Here is a 14676-nt window from a genome sequence, read left to right as displayed (position 1 = left end):
CACCATAAAGTATTAAACTTGTTTACATGTTCAATTCATCATAACAATTAGAAACGTACAAATATACTATTCTATATAGCTAAAAACTGGAGGTAAAAAGGGAAGAAAACTAACTATAAATATACAGTGAGGGGGAAAAGGGGTGGGTGGGGCATTCAGGTTTTACGGGGGCCAGTTTCTAATTGCAGCCATCCGTAGGTGCCCTTGAGAGCAGTTTTGAAGGAGTCAAGGGATTCACATGTCTTAATGACTGTTGGTAGGGCGTTCCACATTTTGATGGCATAAGAGCGAAAATAATTTAGTCCCTTGTTTGTGCCGAATCTGGGTTGCACATGGTTTGTTGCACTCCCTCTGGTGTTATGGGTGTGGACTTCGTTGACATTATGGAAGTATTTAGACAGGTACATGGGTATCTTGGTGCTATATCGAATCTTGTGGACCAGACCCATTGCAAGATGCTGTACTCAAAAGGGGTGAGATGGGTTCGAGGATCCATTGTCTGAAGTCAATGTCTGATGTTCCACTTGTTCATTTTGTGTTCACAGATGAACGGGATCGGGTACAGAAGAAGACCTTCACAAAATGGGTGAACAAACACTTGATAAAGGTAAGGTCCCCGTCGTAGTCCTTGATTTAATTCACATCCCACTGGAACGCATCACAGTGGAATTTCTTTGTGCGTTTCTCTGATTTCTACGAGTCATTTTCCAACAACTTTATAATGTTGTATATATTTATCCTCAAAAGAGGGTGTTTACTTACAGTTACAGATTAATTTTGTGGTACCACATTCATCTCCATAGCTTTAGAAAATGATCTCCTCTGTAATTACTCTGAGAAAGATCTTTTTATTTGGGCTAGATTCATGATGCTGGTGGCCGGATGTTTTATAGCTGGGAGTTTTGGATGTATTGTTAATTTTGTAAACTCAGAATAGGAAAGGGACAATAAAAGCCGTAATCACAGAGGTTTGGGGGGGATAGAGTTCCTCAGTCACCTCTAGGCTATGTTTAGGAGGATCATGTTTGGATAGGCTGCTGCTGGTATGCAGATGACATCATGTGGTTTTAACCATCACTGTGACCTCGGCCCGTTCTGGGCCATTTGTGCTGTAGATGTACACACACACGCCATATCCTATTCAGCAGTGGAGGAAAAAGTACTCGCATTTTAGCTATTAGTGTAGATTTTTTGTGTACATTCCCATTGACAATGAATGGAGAATGTACGTCATATGTGGACGAGCAGATCTGTATTTTTGTCCTACACAAAGATTAAATTCCCATTGACAATGAATGGAGAATGTACGTCATATGTGGACGAGCAAACCACGACGAGTTACCAGCATGATGATGTATGATAAAAGTACAAATACAGCAATATAGAGAAATACTATAGAAAGTAAAAGTCCGGAATTCAAAATCTACTTGAGTAAGTACAAACGTATTGACATTCATTATGTATACAAATCATTTGAAAATAGCAGATCTACAATGCGTCGCGATAGATCCGCTATTTTCAAATGGCCGAAATGTACATATAGGGCTGAAGTGCTTGCTGTATGTTTTGTAATAATAATCTACAGTAAATCTACTGTATCTAACTAACTAGTAACTGTTTTCAAAATTTCAAAAAGTTTTCAAATAAATGTAGTGGAGTAAAAGTACAATATTCTCCTCTGAGATGTAGTGGAGTAGAAGTAAAAGTATCAGAAATGGGAACTACTCAAGTAAAGTACAAATACCTCCAAATTGTACTTAAAGTACAGTACTCGAGTAAATGTACTTAGTTACTTTACACCGCTGCTATTCAGCTGGTTACCAGGGAGACACAATATTATGCCACCGCAGTGGGATACCCCTGTCGAGCTCCTGAAAATTCACACACTTAACACTGTTGATTGTTTTGAGTCTCGGGTCAGTACTATCTGTAGAGCAGGCTGTGACCCACACGCCTAAGAAGTGTATGTGTGGGAGTGCAGTGATTACCCACAGGGAAGTCCCCCACCGCACGCACACACGCACACGCACACGCACACATAGTATACGTGTGAGGACCTCAAAATGTGTAACCCCCAACCAACCTTAAGCAGCCTTGCCGAGCCATGAGGCCCATAGGGCAGGAGCCTATCTCCTGTTTCTGTAGTGTGAGGCAGCTTGATGTACGTACAAGTACACCCCCTGGACATGACGCTAGGTCAAAGGGATTTACCCCCAATCCAACCCTTGATGCTGAGTGTCAAGCAGGGAGGCACTGGGTCCTTGGTATGACCCGGCCGGGGATTGAACCCCGACCTCCCAGTGAGCTGGTTCAACCAACCCTAAACCCCGAGTTATTCTGAAAATAACCGATCTACAAGCTCACAACGCATCACAGCACGATCTGCTTTTCCGTAGATCACGCTATTTTGGGCGTATGACGCCGGCTCACGGCTAAGTATAAGTTAGGCAGACCACCAACCCCTAAACCTACCCTCTAAATGCCTAATCCTAACCCCAAAGCCATGTGAATATTTTCCTAATTATAAGCTTAACTCTAAAATCTTTATTGTAACCATAAAACAATAACCAGAAATAGTCAAATATGCACGCACGCACGCACGCACGCACGCACGCACGCACGCACGCACGCACGCACACACACACACACAAATGGGAAGCGAGGAACGCACACATCAACGACAGGTCTGCTGTCGTTGATCCAGGCAAAGCTAAACAGAATCCAGGTCTGGTGAGTCGCGGGCGTGTGCACGAAACAAGCACACGCGCAACAAATTCACGCCACCACGCTCACGTAAATACGCTTGCGTTGTCGCACCACGCCTTCTCCGCGCAAAAACGCAGGTCTCATTGAAAATGAACTATAGGCGCGTTATATCGCTTCGCATTTGAAAGGCCCTTAAGTCACATCATTGTCCCACACTTAGCCGGTAGTATTGTGCTGTGAAGCGGGAGGCTTACCAGAAGACCCGCCTGTCATCGGCTGATGGACTGTGTGTAAACTGTCCGTCACCACTCCTCTCCTCTCACCTACCTCACTTTTTAGAAATGAATGGAACAAGCAAAGAAACAAAAAAAGAATTACAGCAGCACAAAGAGAGCATTTTCCTTCCAACAAACGCATGCAGCGCTAACATATTCTATTCCTGATATAAGTGAACGCTCTCCCCCTCTTCTGTGTGATTCTTGTGAGTCATAGACATCTGGGTTCACTTAGCTCCCTCTGAAAAGGTTCAGGTCTGGGTGCATAGTGAATTGGTCAACATTTGCACATGTGCTGCACAGACTGGCTGCATGCTGTACAATATGTCTCTGCCAGGCCTAAACTGAAAGAAATGCATTGATTCATGCATGTGAGCATAGCAGTTGCATAACTTATGTCATACTATATAATTAGTTATAATTAATGTAATATTTTCAATGTTGTAGTTCCATGTTAAAATAGGCTGCCACTGTACATGAAAATAGCACATACAATCATGTATACATAATGAGTAAAATCCTCTGTGTTAATGTGTGCACAATAATTGAACAGGGACAGGAAAACAATATCCTTGGCAGCAGGGACAGTGTTAATAGTCTGCCTGTTTAACAAGCCAGCTCCTCCTCCTCCTCCATCAGATGGGAAACTGATGGTTTTATTGGCTGGCTCAACAGGGGCCAGTCCTGGGTGGGTGCAGCTAGAAGGAGCTATAATGGGTGGTTTCCCCCTTGCAGAATCTTAATTTGCAGGAGACAGAGGGAGAGAAGGCAGGCAGGAGATTTTATGCAACGTTATGCAAAAGCACTTCACTTGTTGTCTGTGCAGATGGCAGAATTATGCGGCAATACCTATGAACATACCTACTACCTAGCATGGATAGACTTCAATACCTATGAACATACCTACTACCTAGCATGGATAGAGTTCCAATACCTATGAACATACCTACTACCTAGCATGGATAGAGTTCAATACCTATGAACATACCTACTACCTAGCATGGATAGAGTTCAATACCTATGAACATACCTACTACCTAGCATGGATAGAGTTCAATACCTATGAACATACCTACTACCTAGCATGGATAGAGTTCAATACTTATGAACATACCTACTACCTAGCATGGATAGAGTTCAATACCTATGAACATACCTACTACCTAGCATGGATAGAGTTCAATACCTATGAACATACCTACTACCTAGCATGGATAGAGTTTAATACCTATGAACATACCTACTACCTAGCATGGATAGAGTTTAATACCTATGAACATACCTACTACCTAGCATGGATAGAGTTCAATACCTATGAACATACCTACTACCTAGCATGGATAGAGTTCAATACCTATGAACATACCTACTACCTAGCATGGATAGAGTTCAATACCTATGAACATACCTACTACCTAGCATGGATAGAGTTCAATACCTATGAACATACCTACTACCTAGCATGGATAGAGTTCAATACCTATGAACATACCTACTACCTAGCATGGATAGAGTTCAATACCTATGAACATACCTACTACCTAGCATGGATAGAGTCTATGAACATACCTACTACCTAGCATGGATAGAGTTCAATACCTATGAACATACCTACTACCTAGCATGGATAGAGTCTATGAACATACCTACTACCTAGCATGGATAGAGTTCAATACCTATGAACATACCTACTACCTAGCATGGATAGAGAACATACCTACTACCTAGCATGGATAGAGTTCAGACCTATGAACATACCTACTACCTAGCATGGATAGAGTTCAGAAGAATGATGTCATTCCAATAAAGTAGCGTGTTCTGTTGCCATGCATGCACACTCCCCACCACACAGAGACCTCTGAGTGACCTGTGCAGCTTAATTATGAAGTGTTTTGTTCCTTCCCATGTGTCTGTGCCATGGTTTGGTTTGACCGTGATGAAGGGTTATCAGGCTTTTCACCATGAAAGCCTTATGTATACTTCGTCGTATGCCGAAAATGCCGCTAGCCAATGTGAGCACACAAGGCTGTCAGGTTTTCACCTTGGCAACAACAAAGACAAATTAAGCTTATATACTTGGGTCTTTTACACAATAATTGTAGCAGCGTGACATTACTTAGTTGCCAGCCAAAACAATGTGACTGCGGTCATGTGGATCACACAAGCACCTTGTTCAAAGAGTAAACAAGTCTTGGTGAGACTGACAGAAGTTCAATGGCAATGTGTAGGAAATCCCACTTGAAATACCATCATGGAGTAACTAGTTGTGATATCAGCTCAAAGGATCAATTCTCTAATATTATACCATACAATACTAGTGCAACAGGCAACACACCTATATTGATTTGATAGTAATTATGCGATTGTAATAGTAACTGGGAGTGTTTTGTATGTGTAAACAGTGACCCCTTGTGGTCAAAGGGTTCTTTACATAAGAAAAACAAAACTGTTATCCTTGACAGGAGTGAGTTACTTTCAGCAGTGTTACTGTATAATGTTTTTTGGAAAACGGTGCCAACATAAATTAATCACTGTTACAACTTTCAGAGTACATTTGCGTTCATATACCTCTTTAGGGCAGAGAATGAATATACCACATGGCACAAGACAAAATTACAGTATCTCAAGGTCTGCACACGGTCTTAGGTCAGGATTTAGAAGGCATTTCTAGGCCTCAGTCCTAAATGGGCTAGAATTGACCCGTCGGAGGCTCTGGTCAACTAAGTATATTCAGGTGGTTCTTTATACTATTTCTGTTTTCAATTTAATGGTCCCATTTATACACTTACACTAGTACCAACAATGATCCCACCGCTGTTCTAATACAATTCTCTCAAATTGTCATACTTCCGATCATGCTCATTGACTTTCATCAACCTCTTCTGTTTCTCCCTCCCTCCCTCGCTCTCTCATTCCTTTCTGTCTTTTTCTTTTCCATTTTATGATCCATCATTCCTCATTTCTCCGTCTCTCATCCTTCCTTCTTCCTCTCCACTCCACCCAGCATCGGAGAGCAGAGGTAGGTACTCCATCAGGACTGTCTGTACCTCAGTAATTGTCTATAGTGGTGTGTGGCGAGTATCTGATTCTGCATGTAGCCCACAGTCCCTGCGGGTCTGCCAGCTGTTCACTCCCCACCAACCACCATGGCTCACCTCCTTCTCTGTCACTGCACCATTCCACATCTCTCTCCCTCCTTTGTCTGTTACCACATACAGCAGCACCTTTTGTATTAAGGCAGAAACCACACTATTTCGACCGCTGAGTCAATATGCATGCCAACAAAAGAATAAAAACCATGAAATAAAATAAAATAATTGCATTAAAGGTTATGTTGACAATGCAATGGCCAGTTTGTACGCTGTGTGCTTTTGCACAGTGGTTATTTGTGTAGAGACTAGCCATCAGCGTTGAAGTTTTACTGTTCTGTTTTTTATTAGGAGAACCATCTATCTATCAGCTGTCAGGCTTGTGGCTGCAGCATTCTCCAAACGGACAGGAACTTTGTTCGGCATCAGTCGACGCCAACAAAGTTTTGAAAGGCACTGACAAAGTTCTTAGTTCTTGTTGAGTTGGAGTATGCAGCAGGCATCACAGAGAGTTCTGGGCTCTTGACTGCTCGCGGCTATACATTCCTGACCTGTGTAGAATTGTACCGGTGGAGATGGTTCTCCGAAGGAACATGTAGCGTTAGGAATTACATAATGTTTGGAGAAACAATCCTATTCAGTATGGTACAGCTATTATCCTAATTTATGAGCGCTCCATCGCAGGGAGCATTTATCATGTTAAAACTCAGTCCAACTCTTGTCTTCCTCTCCTTTCTCCTGCCAGGCACAGCGTCACGTGACTGACCTGTATGAAGATCTTAGGGATGGACACAACCTGATCTCTCTACTGGAGGTCCTCTCTGGGGAGACGCTGGTGAGTGGACCTGAACGTTGACCCTGCCCGTTTCAAGCGCCGCCTCTGCTGCTACTGTACCTCAATCTTTTAACCTCCAAAACCAAGCCTTAATCCTGATTGATAAGATCTATTTGGTTGCCATAGGGATGGCATATGGAATATAATCCCTGTGGCAACACAACGTAGTCGGTCGCATCCAAGTTATCAATCAAAAGCTCAAATTGAGACAAATCTTGCCAAGCTAAACATAATAGGACAAAATCTTGCCAAGCTATTCATAACAGGACATGGTTGAGAAACTACCTGGTTTGACAACTGAACTCTTGAGTCTAATGTCTTTGTGTTCTCCAATAACAATACATATCTTAAAAGAGAGTTCCATACCTTATTTATTCTTTTGATGATTAAAATCTAAAGGATTGCAGAACAAACATCTAATTAGATTGCTGGTGACACAACACAACACAACACAACACAACACAACACAACACAACACAACACAACACAACACAACACAACACAACACAACACAACACAAACACAAACACCATTGGGTTCAGACCTCTACACTGCAAAACCCTCAGTGTTATGTTAACTCATTAAGAGATACTGAGTGTGTAAAATGCACACTCTGAGTTGAATTAACACTCAGGATTTAGCAGTTTACAGATGCCATGCTGTGCTGCCGTATCGCTCTGCTAATATACCAGCTCTGCTCGTCTTCCTGACACCTCCATAACTCCATTAACCCCACTTTGGCTTTCTCTTTCCCACTGAACTATGTGCTCCTGTCTGTCTGGTGCCTGGTTCTACTCTGCTCCGTCCTCCTTCTCCTCTTCTTTCTTGTGTATGCCTCTTTGCCCTGTCTCTCTCTCTCGTGTATGCTGAACGTTTCCGTGTGGCCTTTGCCTCCTCTCTTTGCACTGCTCTTGCTGGGGCTAGCCGAGGGAGAAAGACGTGGTCAGAAGCTTGCGGTTGGTGAGTGGGTGTACTTAGCCACCTCTTTGACTTGGCCGTGCATAGTGAGTGCGTGACATGATTTTGCGTTGTGGCTTTCTGGCTTCTCAAAATGTTATTTTGCCTGCTCCTTCATTTAAAACTCCCTGTCGTTAACATGCTTGCAAACCATCTAGTTGCTGATTATAAACACATTTCATTTTCAATAGTTGCTGTTCGCATTGCAGAACCGATTGACATACTAGACGACAAGCCGGTGCAAGCTTTACATTTGTTTGATAATTAGCTTGTGTCTTTTGTTCCACACTAATCTAATCCTCATTACATATTGGTTCAATTACAGTTTTATAACAAAAAAATGTTATATTTACACAGTTCTGCATTACTGTAAGATAAGCATTTTTTTTACCTGGGTCTAAAATGACCTAGCTAATAACTAATCATGTTATTGGCTCTGCCATTCCATGATAATACACCCCCTTCATTATTTTTGCTATAATGTACAGTAATCAATTCTTTCCATTATGTTCTTTTTTTTAAACTCCCATCATTGTATTGTGATGGTGAACAACTGGTTTGCGATGCACAATATTGTCATTTTGGCTGATTGACATTGACACTGATTACTGATTGCAGTATACTTTAGTTTGGTATTAAACAATTGTGTATTTTCCCTTCTCACGTGACTGAAGTTGAACAGTCATTGTAAATGGCACATTCTTTGTCACTTTCAAAGACTTTGGAAATAATCAGGCGGTCAGGTGGTTCTCGAGGCGACACACTCACTCACAAGCACACAGAGATTTTGTGTATTTCTAGAAGGATTGTCGGTCAACATCGATATGATGATGCCTATATCGCACATCCCTAACGAAAACAATATGATTTGAGACTACATTGTAGAATTATCCCAATTAGAGAAGCTATAGACTCTAGTCTACACTTTACAGCATCTCTATGGGAAAATTCTAGATACAAATGTAGGCCCATTCTTTGTTTGACAGATCTGTGAGATTCACCAGTCATTTGTGTTTGTCTTTCTATCCGTTTTTCTTCATCGTTTTGGTTTTCCCCAGTTAAAGTAGGTTAACTACAGTTCTACATGTGGTACCACCTCCCATTCAGAACACTAGAGGATCCTTTCTGATGATGGTATCACCCCATCCTGACCTATCATGTTTCTAAAGTTATCTCCTGCTGTCCTCTTGTCTCTTTAGCCCAGGGAAAAGGGCCGCATGAGATTCCACAAACTACAAAATGTACAGATAGCACTGGACTTCCTGAGACATCGGCAGGTATGAAGTATTATATACCTCCTTAACTCTGAGTGTATACAAAGGTAACCAAATGGACCCATAATGATCTTCCAGAGTTACAAATGGATAGATTTAAAATTTACATTTTAATTTGCATGATGATCTCTGTCTTGGGATTTGGCTTCATTCTACATTCTCTTATGCGTCTCTCCCAGGTCAAGCTGGTGAACATCAGAAACGATGACATCGCAGATGGGAACCCCAAGCTGACCCTGGGTCTGATCTGGACCATCATCCTCCACTTCCAGGTCTCCTACTCTGTCAGTCTTATAGGTTCCATTCCCATTATAGCCGCCAACCCCTCCGTCTCCGACCGGGATCTCCACTTCCAACCAATCTGAAGGAATTCAGTGGTTATCTTTCACTAAGAGATTCAGAGATTATCTTTCACTAAGGGATTCAGTGGTTATCTTTCACTAAGAGATTCAGAGATTATCTTTCACTAAGGGATTCAGTGGTTATCTTTCACTAAGAGATTCAGAGATTATATTTCACTAAGGGATTCAGTGGTTATCTTTCACTCTCCTTGTTCACTTGATAATCTAATGAACCCTTTCCTTATCAGAGTTTAAAACCACGATAAGAGATACAGTACTAACATACTAAAAGAGGACAATCAAGTGATTAATCGCTCTTAATCATGGAGATTAGCGACGTGGACATACAGTTTATAATGTTGCCCTGCAGAGCTATTTTATAGAACATGAGTCAATAGTTGTGAGGATATGAGTCAGGCTGTCGCTGGCGCCCAGTGGGCATTAAGCAACTAGTCGACTAGTTTACTAGTCGACTAGTAAATCCACTAGTCGACCTTGTTGGTACTAGTTGACTAGTTGATAAAAAAATAAAATAAAACAAAGTTTATTATTTTTATTTTTTATTTTTTTCCCGATTTTGTAGGCCTCAATATCAGGTAGATTATAGTTATAGTCACCATGTACACAGTTTTTCAATGTACAAATATTTATTTCCCAAAAAAAAGAAAAACAAATATTTTTTTAATTTATTTTATTTTTTACATAATAGGTAGTTAAACAACTAGTAAACTAGGCAACTAGTCAACTAGTAAAAATGACTAGAAGTGAATGCCCTAGCGCCCACTGCATGGGAAAGGCGTGTCAGGGTTACAGTAGAGCTCCTGAAATCCAACACTACAGTCCATTTTGATCTCGCAGCGCAGCGCAGCCAAGCTTCTCTTCCTCACTATGCCCTCTGAGCTGCCTGGCACTTATCCCAGTCTTCTGTACCAGCCACACCCTCCCTAGGCGCCAGTCAAATGATTCCGAGAGAAATGAAGGAGGGATCTGACTGTTTGGGTGAAGCTAAAGGACCATTGTGCTCCCACAGATACACCACCAACGGGGTTCCCTTGAAACAAGAAGGGGGGGGGGGGGGAAACTAGCAGTGCAGTGGTTGGCTGGTGGTGACTCATGGAGCCTTGCAGCTCATCTGAGAGATCTAGGGTGGGGCTATCATGGGTGGAAGATTTCAATCATAAACACAGACACGCAAAACAGTGGCCACAGCCATAAGCATCCAAAACTCAAGGGAAGCTCAGTCGGCTATGACTCACCTTCATGCTTAACCATTCCCAAACTCCCCAAATGAAATCAGTAATCTGGATGCATTACACAGAGGCATCTTCCCAGGCCACACCAGACAGAAGTCCTGTGACCCAAATCAGAAGCAGTCTTCATGTCAATGAGCTCTGATGTTGCGTATTCAATTATTCATGGTCCAATTAGACAGGTCAGAGCAGCACAGAAAGCCTCTACAAGCCATAGAATAATTGTGTGTGTGCTCTCACTTTCTTCTTCTTGGCTAATATGTAAATATTGATTACTTATCCATTTGGGATTGACACTCTTTCGATCAAAGTTCTATAGAAATCGATGGGATTCAACTCAAAGTCCAGTTTGATCCTTTGTATCCTCATTTCCTCTAATGAATCATTTATTTTTACACATTATTCTAAGCATCTCGCACGTCATTTTATCTAACATTCTCTGAAACCGTTCCCCTTAGATCTCGGACATCCAGATTAATGGGCAGTCAGATGACATGACAGCCAAGGAGAAGCTGTTACTGTGGTCTCAGAGGATGACGGAGGACTACCAGGGCATCCGATGCGACAACTTCACCACCAGCTGGAGGGACGGCAAGCTCTTCAACGCTGTCATACACAAGCACCAGTGAGTGGTCAATTTACCATTGACTATAGTAGCTCTCTCTTTAAATGCTAGAGTTTGCATGTTTATCGTCTATTCCATAGGGGAATCCCCTCAAGCTAAGTGCGATATTAGGCTTCTGGGCTTCAAGCAGGGCTACTCTGCTACAACCACCCTCCTTTGACCTGAAAGTCCCCAAAGTAACCACATGGATTCATTTCAAACTCAGATCTCCCACGTGGGAAACCAAACTATCTACCTCTCAGCCAAAGAGGGAGCTTTTCCATGTCCAGTTGTCCACCACTATGAGCAAAATGTTTACTCTGTTCACTAAGTCTGTTACCTCGAAGTATTGTTTCCTGTTGTACTCTTCTGGGCTCTGAAATGTGTGCTTGTTATCTCTACTCGCCTTTTGGGCAGTCTCTGTTTCCTGGGAAACTGGCTCTCTGTTAAATCCTTGGGCCCCTCAAACACTGACTTGAAAAAGTTGTGAAATGAATCATCTGACCTCTGCTGCTCAATAATAGCTTGCTTTGCAGTGACAGCACTCTGGCTGTCTCATAGCATTGTGTCAGTGCCTAGGACATATCAGTGGCTGTATTTGATACTGTATTTGAACGATATTTCATCACAGTGGTAAGCACAGAGTAATTGTCAGTGATTGAATTTAAAGTGCTAGTACTGTCAATCATGTTGGACAGAGGGTTTGTAGGTTTTGGGTTTCATTTTGGTTTTAGTGACTAGAATGCATGGTTTGATTTGGGGATTACTTGATTACGTGTATTACCCTTCTTTCACCATGTCCAATGCATCTCAAATCACACATTCTTTTCTAAGCATCTTAAAAGGCATACATTTTGGCAGGCAAACAATACACTAATATAGCTGTGGGATTGTGCACTTTAAAGCTTACATTTCAATTGTCCTGACATGTAGGCGGCACCATTGTATGCCTTCCCTCTGCATACCCCAGGCAATACAATATATTGCACCTTGTCAAAATCCATTTAGCACAGTGAAAACTATATATATAGTTGTTGGCAAATCAAAAAGACCAATAACTTGTGTGTCATCCACCCAGTGAAGCACACTGACAAGCTCTTCTTTGTTAAAAATCTCTCAGATTTTATCTAATGGTATTGCATAATACCCATCCTGAATAGGTAACAAAACCTTTCTTAAAAATATCTAGTAAACTCAGGTGAATCATTGCGTTAACTATATCATGAGACATATAGTTCTGGTTGTGCCAACATTTTATATTGGGACAGTCCTCAGATCTAGACAGTGTCAACTTTTAAAAGACTTGCAAAACTGAGAAAGGTTAGCTGTTTCACTCGCATCTCTCTACTGACACCCTCTGGTTCACATGTACAGTAACTAGTTTTCTGTGCCATAAGCATCTGAGCAACATACTTTGTGCTGCTTGCAGCTGTATGTTCCTTAAATGTAAGTAAAGCAAGCGAAAACTGATTCCATTGTTTTGTAATAATCCACAGGCCTGTGATAGCAAAACAGTGACACTGCATGCAGTAAAGTGTCCTCCTTTTATCACACAATGTCAGCCAGTTAAAGCCTTTTAGTCAACCACTGATACTGAAATTGTGTTGCTCGTGGTGAAGGCAGTACTGTACCTTTTAGGTTCAGACCCAGTACTGTACCTTTTAGGTCCAGACCCAGTACTGTACCTTTTAGGTCCAGACCCAGTACTGTACCTTTTAGGTCCAGACCCAGTACTGTACCTTTTAGGTCCAGACCCAGTACTGTACCTTTTAGGTCCAGACCCAGTACTGTACCTTTTTGGTTTCTTTCAGCACAACATGGTCATTTTGTTGATGTGAGTTTGTATAGATCCCTGCAGTGCTCACTTGAACAGTGGCTATTGTACTCAGTAGTGTGGTTTCCAGGGGGAGGAGGGCAGGTAGCCACAGCTTGGCTACCTTTCTGACACTGGCAGGTATGCAGGAGTTTGTCTTGGCAAAATGTGGGATGATTGTGAGCCGTGTCCCTGCTTTCAGTAGTGTGCTTGATAGTACAGGCCCCATTCTGCCTCAGTAAGTCATGAATTCATGCATTCACGTCAACCTGACAAGCCCTTAGGCTAGGAATACCACCTGCAGTGGGTGTTGCCACTTGTGCCATTCGTGACTTTAGTTTATTTTTTTCTTATAGAGTTGCTTGAAAATATCACAAGTCGTGGTTTGGGCTTGTTTTAAAAATATGATTGCTTGTTTGGAAAATTTAACAAGCGACTTTATTTCTTTGACATTTTGTGGTATGTTTTCCCCAACGAGTGACAATCTGCCTGCTAGTCTAATGATATCAAAGGTGTATAATTTGCCCTCCCCCAAATCCCCATGCAACTCTATATATTTTTTTATTATTATGAATATGCAACCATACTAGTGTTGACTTGTTTTGGGATTCTTTTTGGAGGTGAGGTTGCTTATTGTCTCAAGAGAGTTGGCAACCCTGGACGTTGCCCATCTTTGGAGCATACAGTCTTTGGAGCATACAGTCTGGTGCAGTATGCACAATCACAATACGTTGTAAATATGTAATGGCTCATTTACATTCAAAGCCAATAAAGATTATGTTTTATTGACATCAAATAAGGCCATTTCAAAGGTGGGTTAGTGGCTAACTCGTGGACACTACCGAGGACTCTAGAAGTGCAATCGTTAAACAATGTGTGGTTTTGTTTTGGAGTCAACATACTATAAAGAGGTAGAAAGAGATACCTGCAGGGGCAGGTTCCATTAAACCTGAGCATGTACCTGCAATAGAGAGAGAGAGAGAGAGAGAGAGAGAGAGAGATGAGAAGAGCGGTATAGTGCTTTTCTTTTTCTTCTTTTGAGCCTCTAGGGCTGTGGTTCATGAAGCCAGGGGAGGTGTGGTTACCTTTTCCTTGGGTTGTATTCAGGTCACGCTAGCACAGCATTATGTTGTAATTTCTACATTTTCACCTGCGGAACTCAAACCCTGGTGCTGGGGGCTGGGGATGGGGAGGCTCGCAGAGTCCTTTTGTTCACGGAGAACTTTAATTGCCAGCGGTCATCAAAATGTTCAGCTTGAAGAAGAAGTTGAAATCCAAGAAAAGGAGTGTCAGCTCGACTGGCAGCGTGTCGGAATCTGTGAGTGATCTGGACGATCGGGTGGTCATGCTCTGTGATGATGGCCCCTCGAGAGGCTCGTCCTGGGAGTCGGATCGGGGCTCTCTGAGCCCAGGGTCGCCCTGCGGCGGCAGTGTGTTCCACTCAGGGGACCACCAACTAAGTTGTGGATGGAACTCTTCTAACTTAAGCGGGAGAGAGCGCAGCGGCAGCTCCTCCAGACCAGAGAGGCAGT

At 42.3% G+C, this 14676-nt stretch overlaps 1 protein-coding gene across 8 annotated transcripts in view; it reads left to right on the top strand.

The window, feature by feature from the left end:
• Positions 1-14676, top strand: part of LOC306925634 (plectin-like) — a 158096-nt gene that overhangs the window by 103509 nt on the left and 39911 nt on the right. For 5 of the 8 annotated variants that reach the window (XM_079504584.1, XM_079504582.1, XM_079504580.1 and 2 more), the window contains exons 2-7: positions 546-607; positions 5986-6000; positions 6816-6905; positions 9062-9139; positions 9316-9408; positions 11186-11352. In XM_079504584.1, coding sequence (XP_079360710.1) covers positions 546-607; positions 5986-6000; positions 6816-6905; positions 9062-9139; positions 9316-9408; positions 11186-11352 — 505 coding nt within the window. The remainder of the gene's footprint in view (positions 1-545; positions 608-5985; positions 6001-6815; positions 6906-9061; positions 9140-9315; positions 9409-11185; positions 11353-14676) is intronic. The other 3 variants (XM_079504585.1, XM_079504583.1, XM_079504581.1) reach the window with 1 other exon arrangement.

Source organism: Electrona antarctica, assembly GCF_951216825.1.
Source record: "Electrona antarctica genome assembly, chromosome: 6".
Lineage (NCBI taxonomy): Eukaryota > Metazoa > Chordata > Actinopteri > Myctophiformes > Myctophidae > Electrona > Electrona antarctica.
Note: the sequence above shows the minus strand (reverse complement) of the source record. Positions and strands in the feature narration are given on the sequence as shown.